The 26,662-nt window shown below is 38.6% G+C and overlaps 1 protein-coding gene across 6 annotated transcripts in view; it reads left to right on the plus strand.

Moving 5' to 3' along the window:
- Positions 1-24,158, plus strand: part of LOC140165041 (uncharacterized) — a 37,206-nt gene extending 13,048 nt beyond the window's left edge. For 2 of the 6 annotated variants that reach the window (XM_072188455.1, XM_072188454.1), the window contains exons 6-14: positions 2,813-2,993; positions 12,908-13,204; positions 15,847-16,026; positions 16,935-17,120; positions 17,966-18,145; positions 20,729-20,851; positions 21,364-21,426; positions 22,696-22,897; positions 23,933-24,158. In XM_072188455.1, the coding sequence (XP_072044556.1) occupies positions 2,813-2,993; positions 12,908-13,204; positions 15,847-16,026; positions 16,935-17,120; positions 17,966-18,145; positions 20,729-20,851; positions 21,364-21,426; positions 22,696-22,897; positions 23,933-23,978 (1,458 nt within the window). In that variant the 3' untranslated portion in view covers positions 23,979-24,158. Of the gene's footprint in view, positions 1-2,812; positions 2,994-12,907; positions 13,205-15,846; positions 16,027-16,934; positions 17,121-17,965; positions 18,146-19,679; positions 19,794-20,728; positions 20,852-21,363; positions 21,427-22,695; positions 22,898-23,932 lie in introns of all 6 variants that reach the window. The other 4 variants (XM_072188457.1, XM_072188456.1, XM_072188458.1 and 1 more) reach the window with 4 other exon arrangements.
- The last annotated feature ends 2,504 nt before the right edge of the window (positions 24,159-26,662 follow it).

Raw genomic sequence — 26,662 nt, forward strand, 5'->3', positions numbered from 1 at the left:
AGAAGAAGCAAAGGAATACTCGGAGTATTCCTCGGAAAGATTCCCGGGAATCAAGCAAAAGACTAGCGCCAGCGGGCAGATTGCCTACGCGACAAAATTCTGGACATTTTTTACGTTCGCAGAGACAAGAACCTATGCAGCATAGCAGCGACATTGGACAGCACAAAATGTGTTTAATCAGCGTCGTAGGCCACGTCATCGAGATGCTAATCATGCTGATGAAAACAATTCCCAAAGGCTTCGGTACGCTGAGAACAATGAAACCTCGCGATTTTCATATGGATCCAGAAGAATCGGACTTCGCGAGCATAAACCCTGCTTCAACTGTGGTCTAAAAATCATGTTACCAGTGAATGTCATTTTCGCGGTCCAATAGCATGCAGAACATGTGGAGAATTAGGCCATAAGAGCAGGTTCCCGCGACCGGTACTGAGATCCTATCAGAGCAGATGATCTCCGCAACAGTGATATGATCAAGAACAAAAAGAATAACTCTGTTGTATACGATGGTAATAAACGTGATAAAGAAGTTAATTATGTTAAAGATAATATGTTTGGTATTCTATCTGATAATAATGTTTTTGCGTGTTTACAAGTGTACGATGTTTGTAATGATCATGATGATGAAAACATTGTAATTGTTGACAATAATAAGGAAGAAATTTGTACGAATTCTGATATCTTCTCAAAGAAAAAAAAGCATAAAAGCAAAATATCACATATTGATCACTGTATTCAAGCAGCAAAGAAGAGTAATGTCTTCCATGGTTTATCTAATGATGTCGCCAGTAAAAAATTAAATCTGCCAATGCGTGATTATAATCTCAAATCCTTGAATATATCCCGTTATTTGTTGGATTTGCAGTTGAATATATGTGTTGAAAGAATATGGTAATCTCTAATCTGTGCTTTGAAAACAAAAACTGACAAAAATTTTTTTTCGTGAGTTAGCGTTAAAGAGGGTAATGAGCAGATCGTAAAAATAGGTTATTCTGTTGATGAACGGCAACGCTGCATTCGTAGTGGGAAAGATACGTATATCTTTTTATCGTACATGTGGTCGGTCGGCCTATCTCGAATAAAATCGCCATGCGTGTCTGTTGAAGAACTGGTGGGTTCGCCCTACTATCACGGCAATTTTTCACTCGAAGATATAGGGATGACGACGCTGTGCATTATAGACTGGGAGGGGCCAAAATTCTTCATCGGGAAAGTGATCAGTTCCCAAGATGGATAAGAGTCAATCTGGATCAGGAGGCGCAACGAGCAAGCATTTAAAACAATGAGGAGGGCAGCTTATTTTCTCAATCATGCATACAGCCATGCAGCCTATCCAAGAAAAATCAACTGGCAACACTACAGCTATAAGACAGCAAGTGTAGTACAGCTCAGTCAAGAAGAAGAAGCAACCAGCCAGTAGGTAGCGAAACGTCACTACTAACTATGAGTACCTGGATTTGTTATGAGAACTCTAGTAATAATTTATAGACAATTTATTACTTATAATCTTTATTCAGGGTAGGCCCGAATCAGCTAACCGCTGGTCTTACCCGGGGCCCTGCAATAATACATATATACAAATTTAAAACAACATAGCATAAAATATTTAACTTCAACCACCATATCAACATAACATATATATCAACCATATTATAACAACAATATAATAAACTCAATACAGTGAGGCAACCTGCATAAGCACCACACAAAATATTAATTAGTGCTGTTTAAAGTGATGTCTCTTATACATCTCCTTAAAAGAAAGCAAATTTAGAGAATTTCTAACACATAGATCAATATGGTTCCATACTTTAACACCACTATAACTAAAAGAATGTTTAAAACACTCGATATCATAACCATTATTGAGTGGTGGAAGAGCTAGCTGACCAGAAGTAGCTTGTCTAGTATTACGATCATGGTTATCACTTACAAAATTGAACTTCTTAGATAAGTACTGCGGTGCTAGATTATGCAGAGATTTAATTCGGATAAATATCTTTAATGACGCTATTTACGGCCGTATGATTCAGTGCGATATAGACTGGATATCGAATGTGTGTTCAGCGCGATATAGACTGAATATTAGAGACCGGGTTGATAACCTGATAATTGTATGTACAAAATAGTACAGATCAATGTACATGTAAAACTAAAGATCCTGCAGACTCTTGACAGTTAATGTAGGGATTATTATGCCCAGGGTGCACGGTGGTCGAGTGGAACGGGCGGCTCCGCCCCGAGGGGGGTCACTCTCACACAAAAGTGCTACCCACCCGCGTCCGACCACCACTGAAATGCACCCTTCATGGCGATTTTTTTATATAACCAAATTGCACCCCTTAATGGCGAAACACTATGCAAAATCCTACCCTAAATGGCGTAGCACATGCAAAACCCATACCCTAAATGGCGTCAACAGGAAAATGAGTTAATTTGATACCCAAGGTGTCTTTTTGATGTTGCAGACCTATAAATAATAAAGAAAACATACACAAAGGTAACAAGTGTCAATAAAAAAGTGGTGATTTTGATCAAATTAGTGCAAACTCACTCAAACAATAATATTACTAACCCTAAACGTCTAAGGATTTGGCTGACAAAGGACCCCTAAATAGCGATGCCTTCAGAAAAAGTACCCGTTTTCCAAAAAGACGTCGACGACGCTGTGTGGTGAAAAACATACCCTTTTTAGACGTTTTTCTTGGACGCGGGTGCGTAGCAAGTCAAGCAGTGAGTGACCCCCGGGGGCTCCGACTCAAAGATGCGAGTATTCTAACCACGAAGTCATTCCATATCGGTTATTTTGTAGGGTGATAGTGGTGGTCCCTTAGTAGGACTCATTGGTGACCGATGGTACCTTGGAGGGGTTGTGAGCTGGGGACAAGGTTGTGCTAGACCTGAATTACCAGGAGTTTATACAAGGGTTACTGAATTTGAAGATTGGATAGCTCCTATTTTTGACGGAGGAGTGCCGGTCCTGCCGGATAAAAGTGAGTTGATTGAATATTTAAAAACAATTTCTTTGATACAGTAACATATTAACCAAATGATTAATTAACAAATCATTTGACTTTTTAACAATTAAACCATATTATGGCACAGTAGCCTATGGGGCGAAAAAACATTTATCTTTTTCAATAGTGCAGTTTTGTCCACGGCAAATTCACCGTGACCTTTTCAGCCATAAACACGCTTAGTGAAGATTAAACCGAAATATGCAGTACTAAACCATTCTAATAATCGATTGTCCAATGCACATTTCTTACCACGTGATAATATTAATCCAATGAGCGATCGAATTGTCCGCTACGGTCGACTAATCCAATCGATAATGACGCTATTGACATGTACGGGCGGAGCTCCACTGACTGAGTTTTGGGGATTTTTCACTGCTTTGCTGTCATTTACTCATCAAGGCGGTCCATCGTTATTATGAGGACTATGTTAATGATTTAAAGATTGACATGTTGAAAATAAACCATACTTGATTGACAGAAAGTACTAAATTTGTACCTATTACGGTTTGGTGGCACCCCTCTTCCACCGGCGACCAAGTCAGGGCGGCCAGGTGAAGCAAAATGTGCATTGGATTAACACGGGAGTTTGGATAAGATGGTAGATTTCCTTTCTCATACAAATGCATGGTACCCCGTTATTAAAGCTGGTACCGGATTAAAAATTCAGATATTTTGAAAAGAATAAGCAATTAAAACACAGAGCAAGTATATACTAAAATCAGAGCTTTTATACTTTTTGACGCTAACTAGTTCATCTCCTATACCCACAGCACAGCGCTACCAGTACGGGTCAATTACCTATGTGCGTGCCCCTGTGTTGTGTGCATACATGTATAGTTAACAATAACTGCATGATATAAGTAGCCATGTAAAGGGCTGTTTGGTTTGTCTTTGGTTCTTCTGAAATGAGTTTACTGTGTGCTGCTCTGCCCTCTACCTGGTTGCCTCCTTGACTAATGCATTCGGCGGCCCTGATCTTCATTGCATCAATTGCGTTGCGTATACCATTCTCTTGTGCCAGATACATGCGAATGCAGCAGTATATGGTTGCGAAGATCTTGGAGGCTAGTGTGGTACTCGCTCATAGACGTCGCTATGGAAGGAAGAAATCAAGTGGTGTGAGGTCTGGTGATCTTGCAGGCCCCTCCACAGCATGCATGACCCATCCCGAAAAACGGGTACAATTCTTAATAAAAATTCCCTTTAAAAGGGAAAGCCAGCCTCAATGTAGAAGAGGTCTTGTAATTAGTTTTGGTCAATGTGAAAGGCATTTTTAGGATCACGCTTACATCTACATGACAGTCCACCAAACCATCAACGATGAGAACATGCACACTGAAACAGCAGAAAACATTAATTCCTAATCTCATGTCAACTCTTTTAATTCATTACTCCAAATTGTTCTGGTCTGTTTTTTGTTTTGTTTTTTTGTTGTTGTTGTTGTTGTTGTTTTTGTTTTTTTGTCTTTTCAGCTTTTTACCCACGATATCTCAATTTCCAATTTTGTAATACCAGAACTTACGAACTCAATATCTTCGCTTAGGAATGTCCGCTTTCACTGCTTTCGATATACCACTTCACAAATACACTGCCGGTTTGAGTTAACTTACATGTACATTTTATTTTAAAATAACTTAATTAATTCGCAATGTATAGTTTAAGCCTACTATATTATAATAGATAGTGGCCAGCACATTTATAAAGGACTGGTTACTCACTACAATCTTCACTCTTAAACTGTGTTTTTCTGAATGTGCTGATCATGTTGATTGCTAGTCGGAAACTCCTGCGAAGCTATGGACATGGCATCTTACATACTCCATTCTATAACAGTCTGCCTAGTGCATTGTGTGTTTTCTCTTCAATCATTTTGTTGAATGTAATTTTATGAATCAAATAGTTATGTGTCATTTTATTTATAATAAAGAAGTTATTAAATTAATAAAGTAAGACAATTTATTTATCTATATAAGTGCATGTCAAATGGGGTACTTGTTCAATACTATAGGCCTACATGCATAAATTATGCCCATATTATAGCTAGGCCCTAAAAACTTTATTTTGCATCGGATTTTTCCCGTTGAAAAGACAAAACTGATGTTTATGATAGCAACCATTTCATCAATAACATTTTGAGTCATTTTATCCATAAAATGACACAGGATATGATAGATAACTACTTTCACATCAATATGGTCCATATGATCACAGATTGTTGAGAATCTGTGATACAATCCGGGGATATGATGAAGATTTTGATTCTATAGATCTGTTATCAACATGATATCACGCTGTTCAGTGGTCAAGGAGTAAGGACCCCGGTCAAGGACACTGATATGACATCATAGGTGATGTCAGATTTTCTTCTGTTGACCATATGATGCTATATATTAACTATTATTGTTACATTTAGGCCTATACCTAGAACTTTTAAAGTCATAATTAGTTCAAACATAACTTTGGTAATACTCACTCGTTTTCGTTCGTTGAAACGGCAAAACATACTTACTTTTCCTTACAAATCGAATTAAAATATTTAAAAAAAAATTCAACCACAAAAAGTTTTAAACAAAAGTCATTCCAATACCAATAAAAATTAATCTCTTGAGCATACACACACCATCCCAGAAATAGGTACCAGCCCGATGGGCTGGCGAAAAGAGTATATCTTCAAAAGTTGTGAGCCGATTGTTTTGGTATTAAAGCTAACGATTAAAGGTTTCTTTACATATTACCAAAATATATTTGATCAACTTTACAGAAATAGGAGAAAAGAGGGTACATGCAATGAGGGTTCTGTTTTGTTTTGTCTTTTTTTTTTAAAGGGGGGGGGCACACCCTGTATAATAAAATGGGGGGGACAACAAAGTAGGAAACATTACCGAACAATTGCAGTATCACAAAGCAGTTCATGTTGCATCAAGTATACAATGATTATAATTGGTAGTTTGACGGGACTTCACCAATTTTTTTTATTTTATTTTTTTTAGTTTTGTCTTTCAAAGTACGTTTTGACAAGACTGCTTTGCATTATACCAAAAGCCTCTCTCCCCCTCCCCCTCTCTCTCCTACTACCGCTCTCCCCCGCAGCTCTCTGTCTCCCTCTCTTTCTCTCGCTCCCTCTCTCTCTCTCTCCCTCTCTCTCCACCCCCTCCTTCTCCTTCTCTCTCTTTCGCTCCTCTCCCTCCCTCTCCCTCTCTCTATCCCCCCCCCTCTCTCTCTCTCTATCCCCCCTCTCTCCGTACAGTAGGGCCTATAGGCTCACGGGTTTGAGAGGCAAACCGTCATAAACTATTATCGTTGTTAATTTCAGATATGCTTGCCCCCTAATTCACCACCCGGGGCACATATAATTATTGCACCACCATGTAGAAGCATATAGGCCTATACATTTATCATTCACTTTAACCCCCATCGTTGCCCTCAGTCAGCAGAACATAAAAATCACTGAAAGCCCACTATTTTGGCTTGCCGCCTAATTCCCCACCCGGGGGCACACAGTCATAATTACACAACCATTTAAAACCATACAATAGGCCTACATTTATTATAATTATCATGCACTTTACAACCCCCCTCCCCCATCGTGCCCTCAGTCATGCTCGGGTTACGCTCGGGTTACGCCTATCAAACAATTTTGTTTAGGCCTATAATTTTATCCAAACATAATTTTGCGTCTCCACGAAATTCGTTCAGGTGGCACAAAATGTTTTTGTTTGTGTATAATATTTAAACTTAACTGTATAGTTAACGGGGTACTACACCCCTGCCCAATGTTGTGCCTATTTTTGCATTTTTCTCAAAAATTATAGCGCATTGGGGACAAGAAAGATATGTATATTATAGGGGCAAGGATTACAACTACTGCACTGGAAATTTTATTTCAGCACAGACAACAGTTGTGGCGTTACAGTCAAAAATGAGGGAAAACTAATATTTGATCAATAAATCAATAACTTGCTTTGAGTTGCTGAATTTTCAGTACAGTAGTTGTAGTCATTGCCCGCTATAATATACATATCTTACTTGTCACCAATGTGCTATGATTTTTGAGAAAAATGCAAAAATACGCAAAAAAATGGCCAGGGGTGTAGTACCCCTTTAAACTTATTCACGTGAGTGTAATTAAAACAACCCTGCGTTTTTCCTTTCCATATTATATGAACTTGTCAAAACAATAATACGATCATCATCACACTGATCCACTACCACAAAGTCATGTGAGACTCCCACACAATATTTGTGTCGTTCAGATTGTCTGCCGATCCATGCAATTGTTATTTTTGACCCAATCATGCAAAATGAGAATAAAGTCGCCAAAGTTATGAGGCGATTTACCCCGGGGGAGGGGCGGGGGGTCTACGAAAACTTTTGTACGGGGATGTGCCACGCAAACTTTCGGATGCTGACTTTCTCTATACCTACGTTAGTGCTGTGTTTGCAACCGTATGATACTGTACACATGCGTGACCAAATATTTTTGAAACACCCCTCTAAACGAGTTTTACCCTACCAGCAAAGTTAGCCCCTTATAAGGTAATTTAATATAGAATTTACCCCCTAATGAGTTTTTGGCTAGTAAAAATGCAACAAATGTACCCTTTTTGGATTCGTAATTTACCAAAAATTTGAAAAGGTACCCTAAACAAGTTGTTCAGTTTCAGAAAACTACCCTTATTCTTGAAAATCAGTGTTTTTAGACCCTAAATGCGTCACATGCGCACGTTGTCTTAAAAACACCCCTTTTTACTTGTTTTTGGGTGTTTTTTTTGTGTGCTTTGAAGGGCACTTTTTCCAAATGCGCCCAATTGGGCGCATTGGTCTCCACTAAAAACTCACCCATTGATTTACCAAAATCGCTGAAGAACCACCCTCCCCACACCGGGTGATGGGGTTTACCATTCATATCCTTATGTTCTTTATAGTTTAAATACGCAATATAATTTACCTTTCTTATGTCACCTTTGATGGGCATTTGCATAAAATTATTAAAGTTGATGATTAAAAAATCGGAAAGTTGACTTTTACGACTTTATCCTCATTTTATCACATTTGTTGTGGAACTTTACTGTATTGCTAAAAAGCGGTCTTGTGACTTAGTCAACAAAACAAACTTCTATGAAGTTCCGTCAAACTACCAACCAATAGTCATAATTCTTTGATGTAAATGATAAAAGCGACTCATATTGATGGTGTCTTATTGACTTGCTGGCCGCGACACAATCCTGAAGTTTTGTAACTTACATGTATCAGAGAAAATATGGCTTGGAATATCATCAACTGCTTTGTGATACTGCAATTGTTTGGTATGTATCCCACTTTGTCATTCCTATAAATGTGATGCGATCAAGCAAAATCAGTCGGAACTCGACAATCCTATAGTTTTGAGATATGGGCCAAAATAATGTGTGTAGGGGTGGAAAAATCAAGAATCAAAATTAAGAATCTTAAAAGTGTTGGGGGGGGTAGGAGTCAAAAAAAATTTCGACAAAACTAGTAACTACTATAACATTAACAATAGGTCTATTGCGTAACAACAGCACATTTTCGTAACGCATTAATCTTTTATGACTGTTGCAATTTGCCAACAATCACATAGCTTTGACTACATTTGCCGACATCGGTTTTGATGATAACAGTCAATTTTTGCCGACAAAATCGTGTATTGTGTCTATGTGCCCCCCCCCGCCCTCTAGCGTCTCCCCTGCCCGGGATGGAGCAGTTAGTATAGTATAATTATATCAGGGCTGGCTGCTAGGGGTTCAAGCATGTTTAGAAACGTGGTGCAAGAAAAGTGCTCAATTCCTAAACACGCTTTTCACGCTTTTTGCAGTGTATAATACCAAGGATTCTGAATATAGCATCGAAGTTCATAAAGTTACATGAAACTTAAAGGGCTCTGGTAACACGCGTTTGCACAATATTTTTTGTGGGATATGAGAGCACATCAGATTATGAAGGTAGTCTATAGTCATGATCAGACATATCAAATTGTATTCTGAATACGAGGAATGTCCCGGGGGGGGGGGGCACATCAAACATTTTTGGTGGGTATGTTCCCCCGGAATTTTGAGGTGGTGGGTCTTTGGGAGCTGACGGCGTACCGGTAAAAGGGGTTCTTTTGGAGCTGCATGCGAACCAGGCTGCGAACAAGTTAAATGGGTCTTTTGGAGCTGCGAACAGTCAAAATCAAGGGTCTTTCTTGGCTTTTTGGTTGCAAATCGCCTGAAAAAAACCCAGAAATATGAGGAATGAGAAATTTTTGGGTCTTTCAGAGCTCTATTTTGGTCAAATATAGGGGTCTTTCGCAGCTGCGAAATCGAAAAAGGAGGTCTTTCCGGGGAACATACCCGTATGGTCATTTGTGTTGAGTGGAATAAATTAGCGCGAAGTGCGAAAAAATTGGCACTTTTAGGTTGAAATGGCAAAATATGAGGTTAATTTGGTCAGAAACAGCACGAAAAGAATCTTACATATCGGGGCGGCCACCACCATCCCACGGAGCTCCACGGGGAGGGGGAAGACTTGTTGTACAGGGGTATTCTGGACAGACTGGTGTTGGTATGTAGCATGTAAACACGTTTTTTAAATTGTACATGATTAGTAGAAAGTCTATAGACAAAATGGTGCTAGAGAAAAGATTTGTCCATGTGATATGGCATATTAGGCCGTATAAAATTAATGTTTTGGTTCTCGTCCAGAGGATTTTCATGAATTGATGAGGGAGGGAGGTGTGTTTTTTTTTTTTTTTTTTCAATGTAAAATTAGCATTGTCAGTAGTTTTCGGTCTTCTCCAACAGTGCTCGAGGAAACGATGAGGCCCTTTTTTTTCAAATGTGAGATTCTGAGGATAAACCCCTAGAGTACCACAAAAAGACTTGGAAGTGATGCTTGTTCTCTAATAAACTTATTTATATGTATGAAGATTTCATAAATCATTCCAAAGTCTAAAAAAATTAAAAAATCTATAAAAAAAAAAAAATCTGACAAATCCCAGAAATTGAGGAGGGAGGGACGAGAACCAAAATATTAATTTTACACGGCCTTAAATCAGTAAACATGGTAAACACGTATTATTATTATAGTGCACCCACGGTATAACGTTATTACTCACCGACCGACCTTAACATTGGTTTGTATACAACCCAAATACTTCCTCAAGTGTGACTATTGGGGCGTCAAATTGTAAGGACCGCAACCTTCAAACTATTTTTATTCATACATTTAAATTTAAAGAACAACAATAATCATTCATATCAAAAATTTACAAAAAGTCACATGATGGAATATGGTGCTACGCTGTCAAAGATAAAATTACATTTTTAGATTTTTTTTCTGTGATTTGTGCATGTATATTCTTCTGTTCACCTTAATACCGCATTTTTCCGGGTTTTTTTCTAACAGATTTTTTTGGTTTTATTAATAATGCTTGAAAACAACACTGATGTTTTTTGTTTGTTTTTGTTTTTAAACATGTTAAACGCACACCTATGTCCTGTATAACAACAACCACAGACCCTAGAAAGAATCTCTAGAGTAGGCCTATGTGCAACAACCTTCAAGTTGCTCCAGCAAGTTTGCGTTTTTATAGGTTTTACATACTGCAGTTACTGTCCGTTTTCCTATACACAATACACAGTGCTCTTTCCCATTGACGCGTGACCTCTACAAATAGCCCTACGTTAAAAGTATGGGGATATGACTAGTTAAGGGCTGGGGTATGAACGTTTGGACAGTATTTATTTTGGGACATTAGAGCACATCAGACATATCGAATTGCATTCTGAATACGAAGAATGTCATTCTGATATCAAATAATTTTGATTTTTGAAATTCGCAATTTAATACACATTTTATGGCAAATCATTAAAAATTGATATTTAACAGTAGGCCCTACTTGAAGTAAACTTTATAAATCTGATGATTTATACTTAAAAGTGTATGTAGGTGGGATGAAAAGCCGACGATCAATTGAAAATTTTGACCTTTCGTATTGAAGATATGGATTTTTTCCCCAAAACACCAAAAAAAAATAGGTCTTTTGGGAAAAAATCCATATCTTCAATATGAAAGGTCAAAATTTTCAATTGACCGTCGGCTTTTCCTCCTGCTACATACACTTTAAGAATATATCATTAGATTTGTATAATTTACTTCGAGGACTGTTATATATCAAAAATTTAAAAATATCAAATTTTTATAATTTGTCATAAAATTTGTATTATATTGTGATTTTCAAAAATGAAAATTATTTGATATCAGAAAGACATGCTTCGTATTCAGAATGCAATTCGATACGTCTGAGGTGCTCTCATGTCCCACAAAAAATACTGTCGAAACGCAATAAACGCTCATTCTAGATCCCTTAACGTCGCTGTGTGAAAAATAACCGGCCAATATTAAAAGTACTCTTCTAAAGTTCTAGAAAATATAGTTTTTAACATGTCCTAAATTTTTAGCTAATTTAGATGTTTGGAAATATGCGTACTTTGGTGTTTTAGTTAATGTTATAGGTAATAGTACATTGCCTAGTCAACGTCGCTGTGTGAAAAATAACCGGCCAATATTAAAAGTACTCTTCTAAAATTCTAGACAATATAGTTTTGTAACATGTCCTAAATTTTTAGCTAATTTAGGTGTTTGGAGAGGGTCGCACTTTTGTGTTTTAGGAAAGATATGTAAACGACAGATAACACCAAAAATATGAAGAAATTATTTCCAAACCGTGTTAAGTCAACAATCATTATGTTGCTCATTTTCAAGAATGCTGGTTTACAAAAAGCAGACCATTGTCTCATTTCGTGAACAAAGGTACACATACCATTGTTTCCTTTCGTTTCCTTTATAATCGGTTACCCAACTGAAGCTATAATACCAGCTTTATTGCGATATCGCACATGAAAACAGACACTTGTGCACAACCAGAGAAGATCCGATTTAATCAGTTGAGCTGTTTCAATGAGTGTTATCTTGGTTTAATAGCTTTTAATGGGGTTAAGTCCTGCAAAGGTCGAGATGAATTCTACTGTAGACATGACTGCATCATGACTGGAACGTGGAACCATTGTTTTGGTAGGGGATAACTATTTGGCTAGTTAGCATTTGGCTAGTTAAATTCAAAATCAATAGAGGGCGTCCTATTTTGGCTAGTTAAATGTTGGTCACCCAGGCTAGTTAAAAGTTTGTCCTTCAGGCTAGTTAAATATTAGTCCCTCAGGCTAGTTAAAATTTTGTCCCTCAGGCTAGTTAAATTTTTGTCGCTCAGGCTAGTTAAATTTTTGTCCCTCAGGCTAGTTTGCAAAAAGTATAGGTAGGCCTATATAGAGAAAGTCAGCATCCGAAAGTCTGCATGCATGGCATATCCCCGCATATGGCTAATTGGCTACATTTTGTAACCAGACCTTTGTATAAGGAAGTGGTCTCGTTGCTAAGTTCAAACACCAACAAATAATACGGACAATATAGATTTTAACTGGAATAGTTCAATGCTCTAAATTTGCTGAAAAATCATGAGGTGAAATATTAGGCCTACAGAGGAATTGTTTACAAGTAAATGCGAGTCATGTGACTATATTACACGTACGCCAACTTACAAGCACGGAATATAACCCATGTCGATTCATTTTATAATTGAATAAAAATTCCCTTTAAAAGGGAAAGCCAGCCTCAATGTAGAAGAGGTCTTGTAATTAGTTTGGGTCAATGTGAAAGACATTTTTAGGATCACGTTTACATCCATGTTACACGACAGTCCACCAAGACATAGACCCCTATCTGTTATTTTAAGACACTGTTGCCAAAAGCTTGCCAAGATCATGAAACCATTTACTGTGTGTGCTAGATATTCTTAGATATTCCTAAAAGTAATGTTGTCCTTTTCTTTGTAGCCTTTGCATTAGGTAACCCACCCATCGACACACCCAGCCGTTGCGCTAATGCTCGTCGACCAGAAAATGGCCACGTGAAATGTTGCATTGATTTGAGTAGCTTTGATGACGTAGACATCAATTCTGGCGGCAAATCTGGCGGTAAATCGTCTGGCGGCCATTCTTCTGGCGGATCATCACACGGACCGGATGTCTACACGTGCACATACACCTGTGATGTAGGGTTTAAGTTGAGTGGACCATCTGTTCTGGAATGCCCTATTGACAAGATAACGGATAACCCAACGTGTGAACCAGGTAAGAGAGATGCATGGTTTATCTTTACCCCCTCCACTGCCGTTTTCTCCGGGGGGGGGGTGCAACCGTCACTCAGAAGACCCGTTATTACTCAGAAGGCCTACTATTCAGAAAACCCGTCACCCAGAAGGCCCGTTATTCAGATTTTTGAATAGCGGGCTTGTTTTCATTTAAAATGACCCGCTAACCCAAAGACCCGCTAATCTGAAAACCCGTTAATCAGAAGGCCCGCTACTCAAAAAAAATTTTTCTGAGTAGCGGGCCTTCTAATTAACGGGCCCTTTGCAGAATAACACCCTATATTCTAACGTGCACTACGACAGCGAATAGGAGAACAGCTGGTAAACTATCATGCATGATAAGTGGACAAAAAATACCACGCACGGGCAAGTTAACGGTGCAGTGCCACGCCGTCTGTCCTCTGTCATGCATTACATGAATTATGAAGGGATGAATCGATATTCGCATTCTGCCAAAAGTAATACTTTGTGATAACAAAAGCTGTTTTAAACATAGTTCGCCATTCTATGGGTTACCGGTAGTCTCCCAGTGGCATAGTCAGCACTTTTTCACATGGTGGGGTTCAAGACAAAATTTTAGGGGGAAAACATTGACGAAAATTTTTAGGGGGAGGGCAGCTGTCTTCCTTTTCCCCCATCCCCTTGGCTATGCTACTGGTTATTCCTAACTTGTTTGTCTTCATTTTCTTTTCCATTCTCTTCCGTTTTTGTCTCGCCTGAATGTTCAGGGAGAGACTTAGTAATCACTATGGTGTGTGTGTGTCGGGGTGGGTGGGGGTGTGTGTGTGGTGGGGGGGGGGGTGTCCGTGTGTGTGTTCGGAAAAAGCTTGTGAACGCGTTATCTTGAGAACCGTAAGTGCTATGATGATGAAACTTTATAGGGGTAGCATGACCAAAGGGTGTCGACCTGATTAGATTTTGAGCGCAAAATATGGTAATTAAGTACCTAATTTGCATAATTTATTTCTCCTACTTCTCCGTATTTTAGTTCAGCTTTGTCGATGTATTTTGTGTTCATCATCATCATCATCATCATCATCATCATCATCATCATCATCATTATCATCATCATCACCGTCATCATCATCATCATCATCATCACCACTATCACCATCATCTTCATCTTCATCATCATCATCTTCATTATCATCATCATCATCACCATCGTCGCCATCATCATCACCAGCACCATCATCATCATCATCATCATCATCATCATATCATCATCATATCATGATGATCATCACCATTATCATCATCACCATCATCGTCTTCGTCATCATCATCATCATCATCACTATCATCTTCATCATCATCACCATCATCATCATCACCACCATTATCATTAACACCATCACCATCATCTTCATCATCATCACCTTCATCATTATCATCATCATCATCATATCATCATCATCATCACCACCATGATGATGATGATGGTTATCATCATCATCATCATCATCATCATCATCATCATCATCATCATCATCATCACCGCCATCTTCATCATCATCAACAACAACAGCAACATTATCATCATCATCATCATTATCATCATCATCATCATCATCATTATTACCTAGCTACACCCCCCAGCTAGGTACTGTAATGCTCTCCGATTCTTCTTTCTTCTGCCAACAAACTTCAAAATGCTTCTTCTCCTACATGTTACACCCTACAATTACGTAACTTGCACATATGTATCGGCTATGTCCAGTGCCCATAGCGTCTAAACAGAACTGGGGTCAAAGGTCATTAAGGGGGCATTTCTGGTATTTAACCAAATACCTTCAAAATGCTTCTTCTACCACATATTATATAGTACAATGATGTCATTTGCATATATGCATCGGCTATACTACACGCCTATAACTTCATACAGAATTGGGGTCAAAGGTCATTAAAGGGGTAAAATCTTACAATTGCATTATCTGGACATCTGTAAGAGGTATGGGGCTCAAACTCGGTGACAACAAATCTCATGACCAGGGGACCATTTTGCAGGGGTCAGGTCAAAGGTCATGCAGAGGTCAAATTTTAGAAATGCATTTCCTGGACATCTGTAAGGGGTATGGGGCTCAAACTTGGTGACAACAAACTTAATGATCAGGGGAACAACACTTTGCAGGGGTCAGGTCAAAGGTTATATGGGGTCAAATCTTATAATTTCATTTTCTGGATATCTGTAAGGGGTTTGGGGCTCAACAACAAATCTCATGAACAGGGGAACATTTTGCAGCGGTCAGGGCAAAGGTCATACAGAGGTCAAATCTTAGAAATGAATTTTCTGGACATCTATAAGGCGTACGGGGCTCAAACTCGGTGACAACAAACTAGATGAACAGGGGAACATTTTTGGAACATTTTGTAGGGGTCAGGTTAAAGGTCATCTGGGGTCAAATCTTAAAATAGCATTTTCTGAACATCTGTAAGAAGTACGTGACTCAAACTCGGTGACAACAAACCTCATGACCAGGGGAACATTTTGCAGGGGTCAGATACCTCCACAACACCAACACGCCCCAGCTAGGTTTGTGGTCTATGACCACCATTTGCCACTAGTTATTAATATTACCCTTTTCTTCACTTCTGACGTTATATTTTACTTCTTGTTCGTAGTTGAGTGTGAGGTCCTTCCAGCGATAGACCAAGGATCCCTCAGTTGTAGTGACAGTTTCCAGTATGGGTCCGTGTGTCAATACAAATGTGCAGTGGGATTCTACATTTCCGGTGGAAGTTCAAGTTTGACTTGTAATAAGGACGGAATGTGGAATGGTATTGTTCCCACGTGTCAACCAGGTAAGTCACGTGGGCCTATGACACGTATGACACGTTTTAAAGCCTTCATCAAACAACGATGCTCGCGCTCAGCTTTAATTTCATCAATAGGCCTATCTTTGTTTGATAAAAATATTCAAATTTGGTTTTTAATATACAAGGGCCAAGTATTTGATTTTCATTCAGGGCTATTCTGAAAACTGCCATAATTTCTATTCCAAAAGAACAGTATTCATTGTAAATATTCGGGGTTCTTGCGATGTAACAATATGTTGGTGGAACAATCTTCTTCAAGTTCAGCCCGTAGGGCTGCAATTCAGCTTCCATCTGCAGCCGCTCGCATAGGGCTGAGTTTTGGCGTTGATGTTTTTAACGCTTTGCCAGTTTTTAAACACTTTTACCTCGCCTCATAACCCTGCCGCTTTAAAACAAACTTCTAGTTTGCCAGCCGAATAGCGCCGGGAGACTGGCATCTTGCCGCTAAGTGTCATAAATATGACCATTTTGTATATGCCCTCGTCTCTGTTCACATGCAGTTTAGTAGTTTTACAGGAAAGTCTGCAACTATAGACGAATCCAATTTCACGCAGTCCTACACCTCAGTGGCAGCCATGGCTGGGTCCCCGCTGAGTATATCTCACCTGAAATGTGAAATGATGCGTCCTTGTTTGGCGGGAATTTTAAACTGCATTCCATCACCCGTGTTACACGTAGACAACAGAATGATGAAAGTTTACAACACAATACAATATAACATCGACTTTTAAGCGGCTTTAATCCACCCAATTGGGCAGTCACAACACCTGCTTGGTGCGCCGGGGACCCAGTAATGGCCGACCAAATCCTGACCATGACTTGGCTCGTTGGATTCGTCTATACGAGCCCTGATTTAAAACACTCACCAACGATCTTGTTTCACTTTATACTAGTTCAATGCCCAGCACTAGAGGAGCCCAATCACGGTTCATTATTGTGTCCAAATGGTCGTACATTTGGCTCTGATTGCCGCTACACCTGTGATAACCGCTATAGACTGGATGGACCATCCGTGGCAACCTGCGCTGCGAACGGGACATGGACATCGACAGGAAATCGGTTACCAACTTGTAAACTAAGTATGTATTTCATTTTTTGTACAGTCATCTTCTCAAATAAAGTTTACAGTCAGTATATAATATAATCATGATAATTGGATTTAAACTTCTGACCACACCACACAACATGAATGATAACCAGTGAAAAATATCCCATTGACCATCTGGGATTCGAACCTGGGACCTTTGGTTTTTACCGATGTTTTAATAGTGCTCTACCAACTAAGCTATGCGTCAGTTGGGGAAGAGCAGACATTTTATTTCGCCAATCATGATCCTAAAATGTTCATTGTTTCACATTGTTTGTCTTATCAAGAGAATGCACGCTATTGCCTTTGCTTGTCCGCGGATCGTGGTAACGTTTATGACATACCGGTATGGCCCTACAGGATATTTTTCTCCCGGGGTATTTTTATTTGAGCAATCATAATCCTAAAATATTCATTGTTTCCCATGCATTGTTTGTCTTATCAGGAGAATGCAGGCCATTGCCATTGCTTGACCACGGATCGTGGTAACGTTTGTGACATATGGCCCTACATGGTATTTTTATTTGACCAATGTTCAATGTTTCACATTGTTTGTTTTATCAGGTGAATGCACGCCATTGCTTCTGCTTGTCCACGGATCGTGGTAACGTTAGTGACATAATGGCCATGTAGTGTATTTTTCTCCCGGGGCATTTTTATTTGACCAATCATGATCCTAAAATGTTCATTATTTCACATTGTTTGTCCCATATCAGATGAATGCACGCAATTACCTTTGCTTGTCCACGGATCATGGTAACGTTTGTAACATAATGGCCCTCACGGGGTATTTTTATTTGACCAATGTTCATTGTTTCACATCGTTTGTCTTATCAGGTGAATGTACGCCGTTGCCTTTGCTTGTCCACGGATCATTGACATGCACCAAGGGGTGGGATCGTGGATCTCTCTGTTCCTATTCGTGCCACGGTGGTTATACGCTGACTGGAGGGAACTATCTGCTAAGTTGTAGAGCTAGTGGCTTCTGGAGAGGTGATATACCAACGTGTGAAGCAGGTACGTTAACAAGGCCTAAATAATTGTTTGATTGGCGTAACCCGACCGACCCTAAAATTAGACCTGACCCTAGAGGTTGTTTTTTTGTTTGTTCGTTTTTGCAAAAAATGAATAAATAAAAAAATTAATTAAAAAGAAGAAGAAAAAAGTTCCAAGGCTTTTATCAAACGCAATTTACTGCTTTAAAAGTAAAAAAAAATCCCTACCTATCTACCATATACTAATGTCGAATGCAAAATAGTATATATTTAATATTATATGCTTAGAAATAGTTGCAGACAGCTTTAAAACTCATCCGCCGGCACAGTTCTTTTCCGTTGGAGCCGGTTTCTAGGCGTTATTGTTAATGTTCTAAACAATGGAACGCGGTTCAACCGCCTGTCAACCGGCAGTCGAGTTTTGAAGCTGCCCCTAACTAAATGTGCACTGAACCATTATTGGGCCATATTCCATTTGAATTCCGTATACCCCCTATGGAAGATATGTTAATCTTCCACACTGGGAGTGTGAATTTCAATCGGGGGTTACCTGAATGCGTGACTCCATTTTGAAATCTACACCCCCCTGTGTGGTGTGGGTGGTGATGTCTTAATCCATATTATAGTGGGTGTATGGATTTCAACTGAAATTATTCGTGTCTGTTAACCCTAATGATCATGCATTGAAGGCCTAACCAATAACCTATAGTTGCTATGGGAATGTCTTCATGTCGTTTCTTGTCCAAATGTCCTATTAATTATTCTTGAAAGATAATTACGTGTTGCTACATCAAAAACCAGGAACTGTCACACTTCCGGAATTGTGACAGTTCCAGTTTTTGACGCAGCCTGTCAAAAAGCAGCTCCTGGTTTTGATGATGATGATATAACAATAAATAAGTAGGAATTTGTGACAATTCCTACTTTTTGTCAAGCTACGTCGCAATTCTGGAATTTTAGTTCCTGAAAATGCCCCACCAGTGTCTAAACATGCCCGGTGGCACTCAACACAAATGACCAATTGACCATAGGCCTACTGGTATGCTTTCCCGGAAAGACCCCTGTTTTTGGACAGTGCATCTCCGAAAGACCCCTGAAATTTACTAAAACAGAGCTCTGAAAACCTTTTAGCCTTTGCATTAAGTAACCCACCCATCGACACACTCGGTAGTTGTGCTAATGCTCGTCGTCGTCGACCACAAGAATGGCCACGTGAAATGCTGCATTGATTTGAGTAGCTTTGATGACATAGACACCAATTCTGGCGGCAAATCTTCTGGCGGCCATTCTTCTGGCGGTTCATCACACGGTCCAGATGTCTAGGCCTACACGTGCACATACACCTATGATGTAGGGTTTAAGCTGAGTTTTGACCATTCCAGCTCTAAAAGACCCCTAAATTGCTCATTCCTCACATTTCTGTTTTTTTTTCATGTAATTTTCAACCAGAAAGCCAAAAAAGACCCTTGATTTTGACTGTTCGCAGCTCCAAAAGACAGTAGGCATGTGTGATGTGATAATGCTATTATGTTGTATATTCATGTGTATTCGTACAGACTGGGTCAACATAGCACCGGCAAATTCCACAGATAATAGCACATTTTGTTTTTGTGGAATTCCTCCTCCAAGTTCAATTGATATACCGGATTTTCCCAACCCATCTGGTGAAGGTATTGCCTCATATTCTCCTCTTGCCATTGGGCTATTCCGTTTGAAATCCATACACCCCCTGTGGAAGATATGACCTTAATCTCCCACACAGGGGGTGTAGATTTCAAATGGAGCCACCCATTCAGAGCCTCATTCAGGTAACTTTGCGATTTACTTTGCGATTTCTGATTTTATAGCATTATGCAATCACTGAGACCATCAGCATACACACAAAACAACACAAATGCATGATTACCAATAGGCAGAATGAATTGGGTTATTTTCATGTGGTACTAGCAAAAAGTACTCGGAAAAAGTCAATGTGATTTCTTTAGAATTAATGATAAAATTAATATTAAAGTGTGTTGCTAGATACGGCAAAATAAAAAGATAATATTGTTCATAATAGAATAGTCAAAATATTACATTGATAGCGCAATCATACTTATGCTTTCAGTGCTTGAAAGTCACCATTGTCTAAAATATCGCAGGTGGCATCGGGGGAATGGTATAATAATTATACGACTTATGTATAGACTCTCCTTGCCCGGGTTCCTTTGCAAAATTATTTTTGAATCAAACCTTCACATTGAAATATTAATAATAACTATAGCAAATATATTTCCCAGTGGGTATTTCACACATAAAACTAGATATAATCACAGTTAACACACCAGGAAAATTATAGAATATACAACAAGCAAGTAACAGCTGTAGAGCGCAAACAAGCATCCACCTGCTCCGATTCCTTAGTGTTCTTTCCTTACGGATCACACAATGACAACCCTCCACACAAAAATCGCAGTAGAACACGTCCTAAAGTGCACCAGCAAGTATAGGCCTACATAGGGCATAATCATTGTTTATCAATCAATGGCAATGTCAAAATTTACACTACACCCGAAGTGCATATATTTGTTTCAAGCTGCTTTGGTATAATCAATTACCCTTCCAGATTCATCACCTAGAACAACAGCGCCCCCAACAAAGTTTTACACCACGAAACCTAGAACAACTGAGTCCCCAACACAGTTTTACACCACGACACCTGAACTGCCAGATTACAATACAACAACGGGTAAGAACTTGGACGTTGTATTACATAATATCGTTTCGTCTCTTTGTTAAATGCAAACCTTGAAATATAATAACAGGGGATCAATCATGTGAAACTGCCGCTGTACCTGTTAACCCTACTGTCAGGTCGCCCTCTGTCAATATATTTGGTCCAAGAGAATTCGTGTGTAACTTGAATTTAGCAAACATGCAAATCGATATTCGGCACTATGTCAAACTCATAATGATAATTTATAAAGAAGGGTATGAAAACAAAAATATACATTTCAACTTGCATTGGGCTATTAAAAAAAATCAAAATATCTCTGGTTGTCACATTTAACGCACGATTGGGTCACCTGATGCATTCATTGTTTACCTTAAAACATACACTAAATTTCAACTTTTTCAAAAGCTTAATTGTTTGAAAATACCATAGGGCCTAAATATTGGATAATGGATCTTGATTGTTTGGAAATATTCCATAAAACATTACAAAAATCACTAATTAATACTTTATTGTTCCTATTACAGCATTTGCACCAAATACCACAACGACAATTTCCACCCCAACAAAATATTCTACAACCACACCGGGTTAGTGATAGAATTTGATTAACTGTTTCTATACTAATACACATTTGCTCTATCCAACGATGCATTAACCCTATAATCGTCGTCTATTCCCATTCTGCACTTATGACTTCCAAAATCTAAAGTCGTGTTCACACGGTCGGACATAAGTCACTTATTACCTTTAATAAGTGACTTATGTCCGACCGTGTGAACACGACTTAACTATAGTAACTACATCATAGCTGAGTTTTCCATAGAATTTTATAATTCTCATCATAACTATATTAACAATCGCTATTGGTACTAATTCCATGCAACAATAAAAAATAATACGCAAAGCTAAATTTATATATAACAAATATGAACATTTATTAGACCGATTCATTTTTTTTGCTTCGATGTTTACACGCAGCGGCGTTATTCCGTCTTTAAAATGGAAGGGGAGCCCCCGGGGGGGGGGGGGGGGGGCCTTGCCTGAATTGCCAAATAGAAAAAAAAGTGGCTCATCATGCAAAAAGAAAGTTTTTGTGCGTCGCGTGGCTTAATTCCAACAATGGATAATTTATCTTGAGTCTGTATGGGCGGAAGAGGTAAATCATAAATATTTTCAACCCGAGATTTTTGAAAATTGAATACCTGAGTGGAAGAAGGGCCCAACTCCATCAAAACTGTTTTTGAGATATTAAGAAAAAACTTAATATTTGGAAAAGTTTTATAGACAGAATGTTTTCATCTTCAGTGGACCTTTAATACATGAACATACAATATTACATACATTCGAAATTATATATGATGTTTCCATGGCAACGGTACGGGTCTTAATACGAGCTGGAGTTGGGCCCTTCTTCCACTAATATACTGAAAGTGCCAGTTCCGTGTTATATCTACAGAAATTAGGTAATCACCATTAATTGCACAAGTAGAACTCATGTAATATGTTAGCAAGAAAGTTTATAGTATAGTGAAAAGCAGATTTCATGGATGAACAAAATTCCTCTTTAACCATATATTAGAAGGGCCCAACTCCTCTGAGTTGGGCCTTTCTTTCCTGAAAACCATGATTAAGTGTATACATAGAGAGTGGATTTTGCTCATCTTTCACACATAAGGAAGAACAGTCTGCTGGCAATAAAATGCTGGTTCGAACTCATTTTTGTAAAAAAATGGAGTTGGGCCCTTCTTCCACTCAGGTATTCATAAGCCCCTGTCATCCCCTAACCTGGTCCACATTGTGTTACTACAGGTGTATCTCATTCTGTTTACCTCATTTACTTTCTCTTCTCAATACAGGCAATTCCACCACAAACACCGAGTTCGCTCTCTACGACTTTAGCGATGGCGCGGGCGGTCGTGATGGGCCGAGTAGCATTGTAGGTCCAGATAGCGGCCAGGGAAGTGATACAGCCAGTGGTGGTTTGAATGCTGCGGGTATCGTCGCAATTGTTGCTGTGATCGTCGTTCTTATGGGTGTTTCTATTGGCCTATTCGTAGCGTAAGTATATCTATGAATTGCACATTACGTTACTCCCGACTTAAACACTTGTTGCCGATGCCGAAGTTGTGGCATTTTCACTTCACCACCAATTGTCTTTGATTTGGTAACCACAGAAATAGGTTGTCACTTAGCCTGACTGACTAAGGTTCCATTAAAAATAGTAGTCCGAAATGAGCTTTGCCTGCTGAGGATTTTTGTTTTCACTTTCTTCACTTGCGATTTTCAGTCAAAACCAATATTTTTTGACAAAAAACAGCTGATTTGACATGCATACAGCAAAAACAAAATTGTTCAGGGGTTATAAGACAAAACGAGCTTTTATCAGATAGAGTGCCACAAAAATCTCAAATTTGATGGGGGTAAAGTGGGGGATGACACTTATGGCGGCACCAGGAATTTTTTTTGGAGGAGGCATGGAGGGGGGGTGAATTTTAGGGTGGAAAAATCAACAAAAAATATTTGCCCCTCCCCGTAGCGCCGCAACTGGATGAGAATGGGGTCACCCACCTTAAGGGTAAATAACACTAAATAGCTTTCCATAGACTTTACGTGCAAAATAGGGGTCACGTTTTAGGCCATAAGTCGAGTTACCTCTAGCTTTGAAATATATATATTTGATATCATCTTAATCAGAACAAAATTCTGCATAACATATTTGAAAATGACACAACATTTTCCGTCTACTTTTTGAGAAAATTAGCGCTATATAAAAAGGCCCGATTTTCCCGTGTTTACGTCCGACTGCTAACCGCGTTTTGACCTCGTGTGTTCATGCGCTCATTATCGTAAACATCACTCAAATTTTTGCGTTTTCTTTTCAAATTAGTAGAGATCACATTCACAAGTTCTAGTAAAACACGATTTTCAACACTAAAATTGTTAATATTGCACCGATTTTGCACAATTTGTATGCAAAGTTGGGACTATAGGCGTGATAAACTTTTGCCGGAAACCGCTTCACAGGCGGATTTAGTGGTATGAACCCTTAAAGACATGCACATTGTTAATTCCTGATACTTTTCCCCCATGCAGATATCGTAGTACCAAACATTCCCAGGAAGGATATGGCAACCTGTGAGTGAGCAGCACTATGCTACTATTGACCTAATTGGACTTCAGCTAAAATATAAAATCCACAAGTATATTGAACATATTGAACACTATTGAGGATAAAATAATAATTGATTTCTGACCAAAGTGAACACGGTGAACAAAATAGTACAATTAATTGGGCTACCCCAAAAAACATGAAAAAGAAGGTATACTCGTTTAATGTAAAAAGAGTGAAAAACCCACACGCCAAAAGAATGAGAAGAGTGAAATCCCCCCGAGAGTGAAAACCACACCTTTAGGAGAGTGAAACCCACTCTTGATGTCCCTTAGCATACCTTAACGAGTTGTCCGTTCTTTTAAAGGAATGGTGGTACTCTTTTTGGAGTGGTTTTCACTCTTTTAGGAGTGTTTTTCACTCTTTTAGGGGTGTTTTTCACTCTTTTAGGGGTGTTTTTCACTCTTTTTTTAAGGAGTGTTTTTCACTCTTTTTGGAGTGGTTTTCACTCTTTTAGGAGTGGGATTTAATCTTTTAGGAGTGATTTTTTACTCTTTTAGGAGTGGTTTCCACTCTCTTAGGAGTGTTTTTCACTCTTTTAGGAGTGATTTTCACTCATTGGAGTGATTTTTACTCATTTGCAGTGATTTTCATTCTTCTCGTTCTTTTGAATGGCGAATGAGTTTATCACTTTTTTCCATGAAGAGAGTACCCCACCCCATGGCACCTTCTTGCCATTGATGGGGTTAACATCAATATCACCAACTATAGGGCAGCGAAAGTGAGGTCAAAATGGGTATCCATTATTTTATTATCGCGTGATACCCATCTTGACCTCCCGGTAGTATAATATATATGTTATATGTGATATCAATGATCCCCCCATCATCGGCAGGAAGGTGCCAATTACAGGAATGGTCTATAGAGGGTTCGGAGTTCCCGAATTGTCGTAATCATGAACACTGGAATTCCATGTATAACATCCAATCAAAGGGGGTATTAATTCACAGTCAAAACTGAGTCAAATCCTGAATTCCTGAACTCAATTTCTTCATACCTTTAAGGGATCTAAAATGAGCGTTTGTTGCGTTTCGACAGTATTTTTTGTGGCACATGAGAGCACCTCAGACCTATCGAATTGTATTCTGAATACGAAGCATGTCTTTCTGATATCAAATAATTTTCATTTTTGAAAATCACAATATAATACAAATTTTATGACAAATTATAAAAATTTGATATTTTTCGAATTTTTGATATATAACAGTCCTCGAAGTAAATTATATAAATCTAATGATATATTCTTAAAGTGCATGTAGCAGGGAGGAAAAGCCGACGGTCAATTGAAAATTTTGACCTTTCATGTTGAAGATATGATTTTTTTCCCAAAAAGACCTATTTTTTTTGGTGTTTTGGGAAAAACAATCCATATCTTCAATACGAAAGGTCAAAATTTTCAATTGATCGTCGGCTTTTCAACCCACCTACATACACTTTAAGTATAAATCATGAGATTTATTAAGTTACTTCAAGTACTGTTAAATATCAAAAATATCAATTTTTAATGATTTGCCATAAAATGTGTATTAAATTGCGAATTTCAAAAATTCAAAATTATTTGATATCAGAATAACATTCTTCGTATTTAGAATGCAATTCGATATGTCTGATGTGCTCTAATGTCCCAAAATAAATACTGTCCAAACGTTCATACCCCAGCCCTTAATTGAATGTTCACGAATAATGATTGGATCATTATGGAATTACAGTTTTTCTTTCCTTGAATCTCTCTATAATAGAAACAAACCCATGTATTTCCTGAAGCAGCCCAGAAGTGACACGCGGTTGTTCCCATTAGTCATGAGCAATCATAATATATATTTTATTCCGATAAGATTGACAATTTGTTCTCTTGTCAAGTGTCTTACTCGTATTATAATACTATAGTTACCATGGTTACTATACATTTAGGCGACAAAAACACCTGTTTTATGGGCGGACAGGTTTTATTTTTGTTTGTTTTTTCTTTCTTTTTTTAGGGTGGCCACCGATAGTTTGACAAATCTGGCAAAAATTTGATTTTGCCGCATTCTTTCAAAAACATTTAAGTCAAAATCAATTAATTTTGGCCAAAAATGGCTGATTTTATAGCAAAACTTTATCCAAAAATGCAAAATCTGCGTTTTCGGGTCGGGCCCGTAAAACAAGAAGTTTTTTCGTCGCCTTAGGAAATATTATAAAAGTTATAAGCGAATAGTGTAGACGATGATTGAATACCTCTTTCATTCCAGGGGTCCATTTCATTCAACGATTCGTAAGCCTCCAAATCAATCGTAACTTACGACGTATCGTAAGCGCCATTTCAATAAAATGACTTACGATCGGTATCCTTCGTACATTGTCGTAAGTCACCACAGGAACCCTTCATTGAGTTACGTCTAGTAAAAGGGTATTCGTAACTTACTTCAAATAAGAAGGGTTAAAAGTATAGTGAAATATAGGCCTACGCCCCTGAAATGAGACACAAGTATATACTATATGTCTAGATTGATTGCGTTTACAAAACTACAATTACTAATCAGTAGGGACAAGCGATTTGCCCGGAACTTTTTTTCCGCGCCATTCCGCGCAATTTGCTATTTTTTTCCTATGGGCAGGGATACATGATTTTGCACTGAAAAAAGAGTTCCGCGCAATTCCGCGCAATTGGCTAT

The sequence above is a fragment of the Amphiura filiformis genome, chromosome 11 (genome assembly GCF_039555335.1).
Source record: "Amphiura filiformis chromosome 11, Afil_fr2py, whole genome shotgun sequence".
Lineage (NCBI taxonomy): Eukaryota > Metazoa > Echinodermata > Ophiuroidea > Amphilepidida > Amphiuridae > Amphiura > Amphiura filiformis.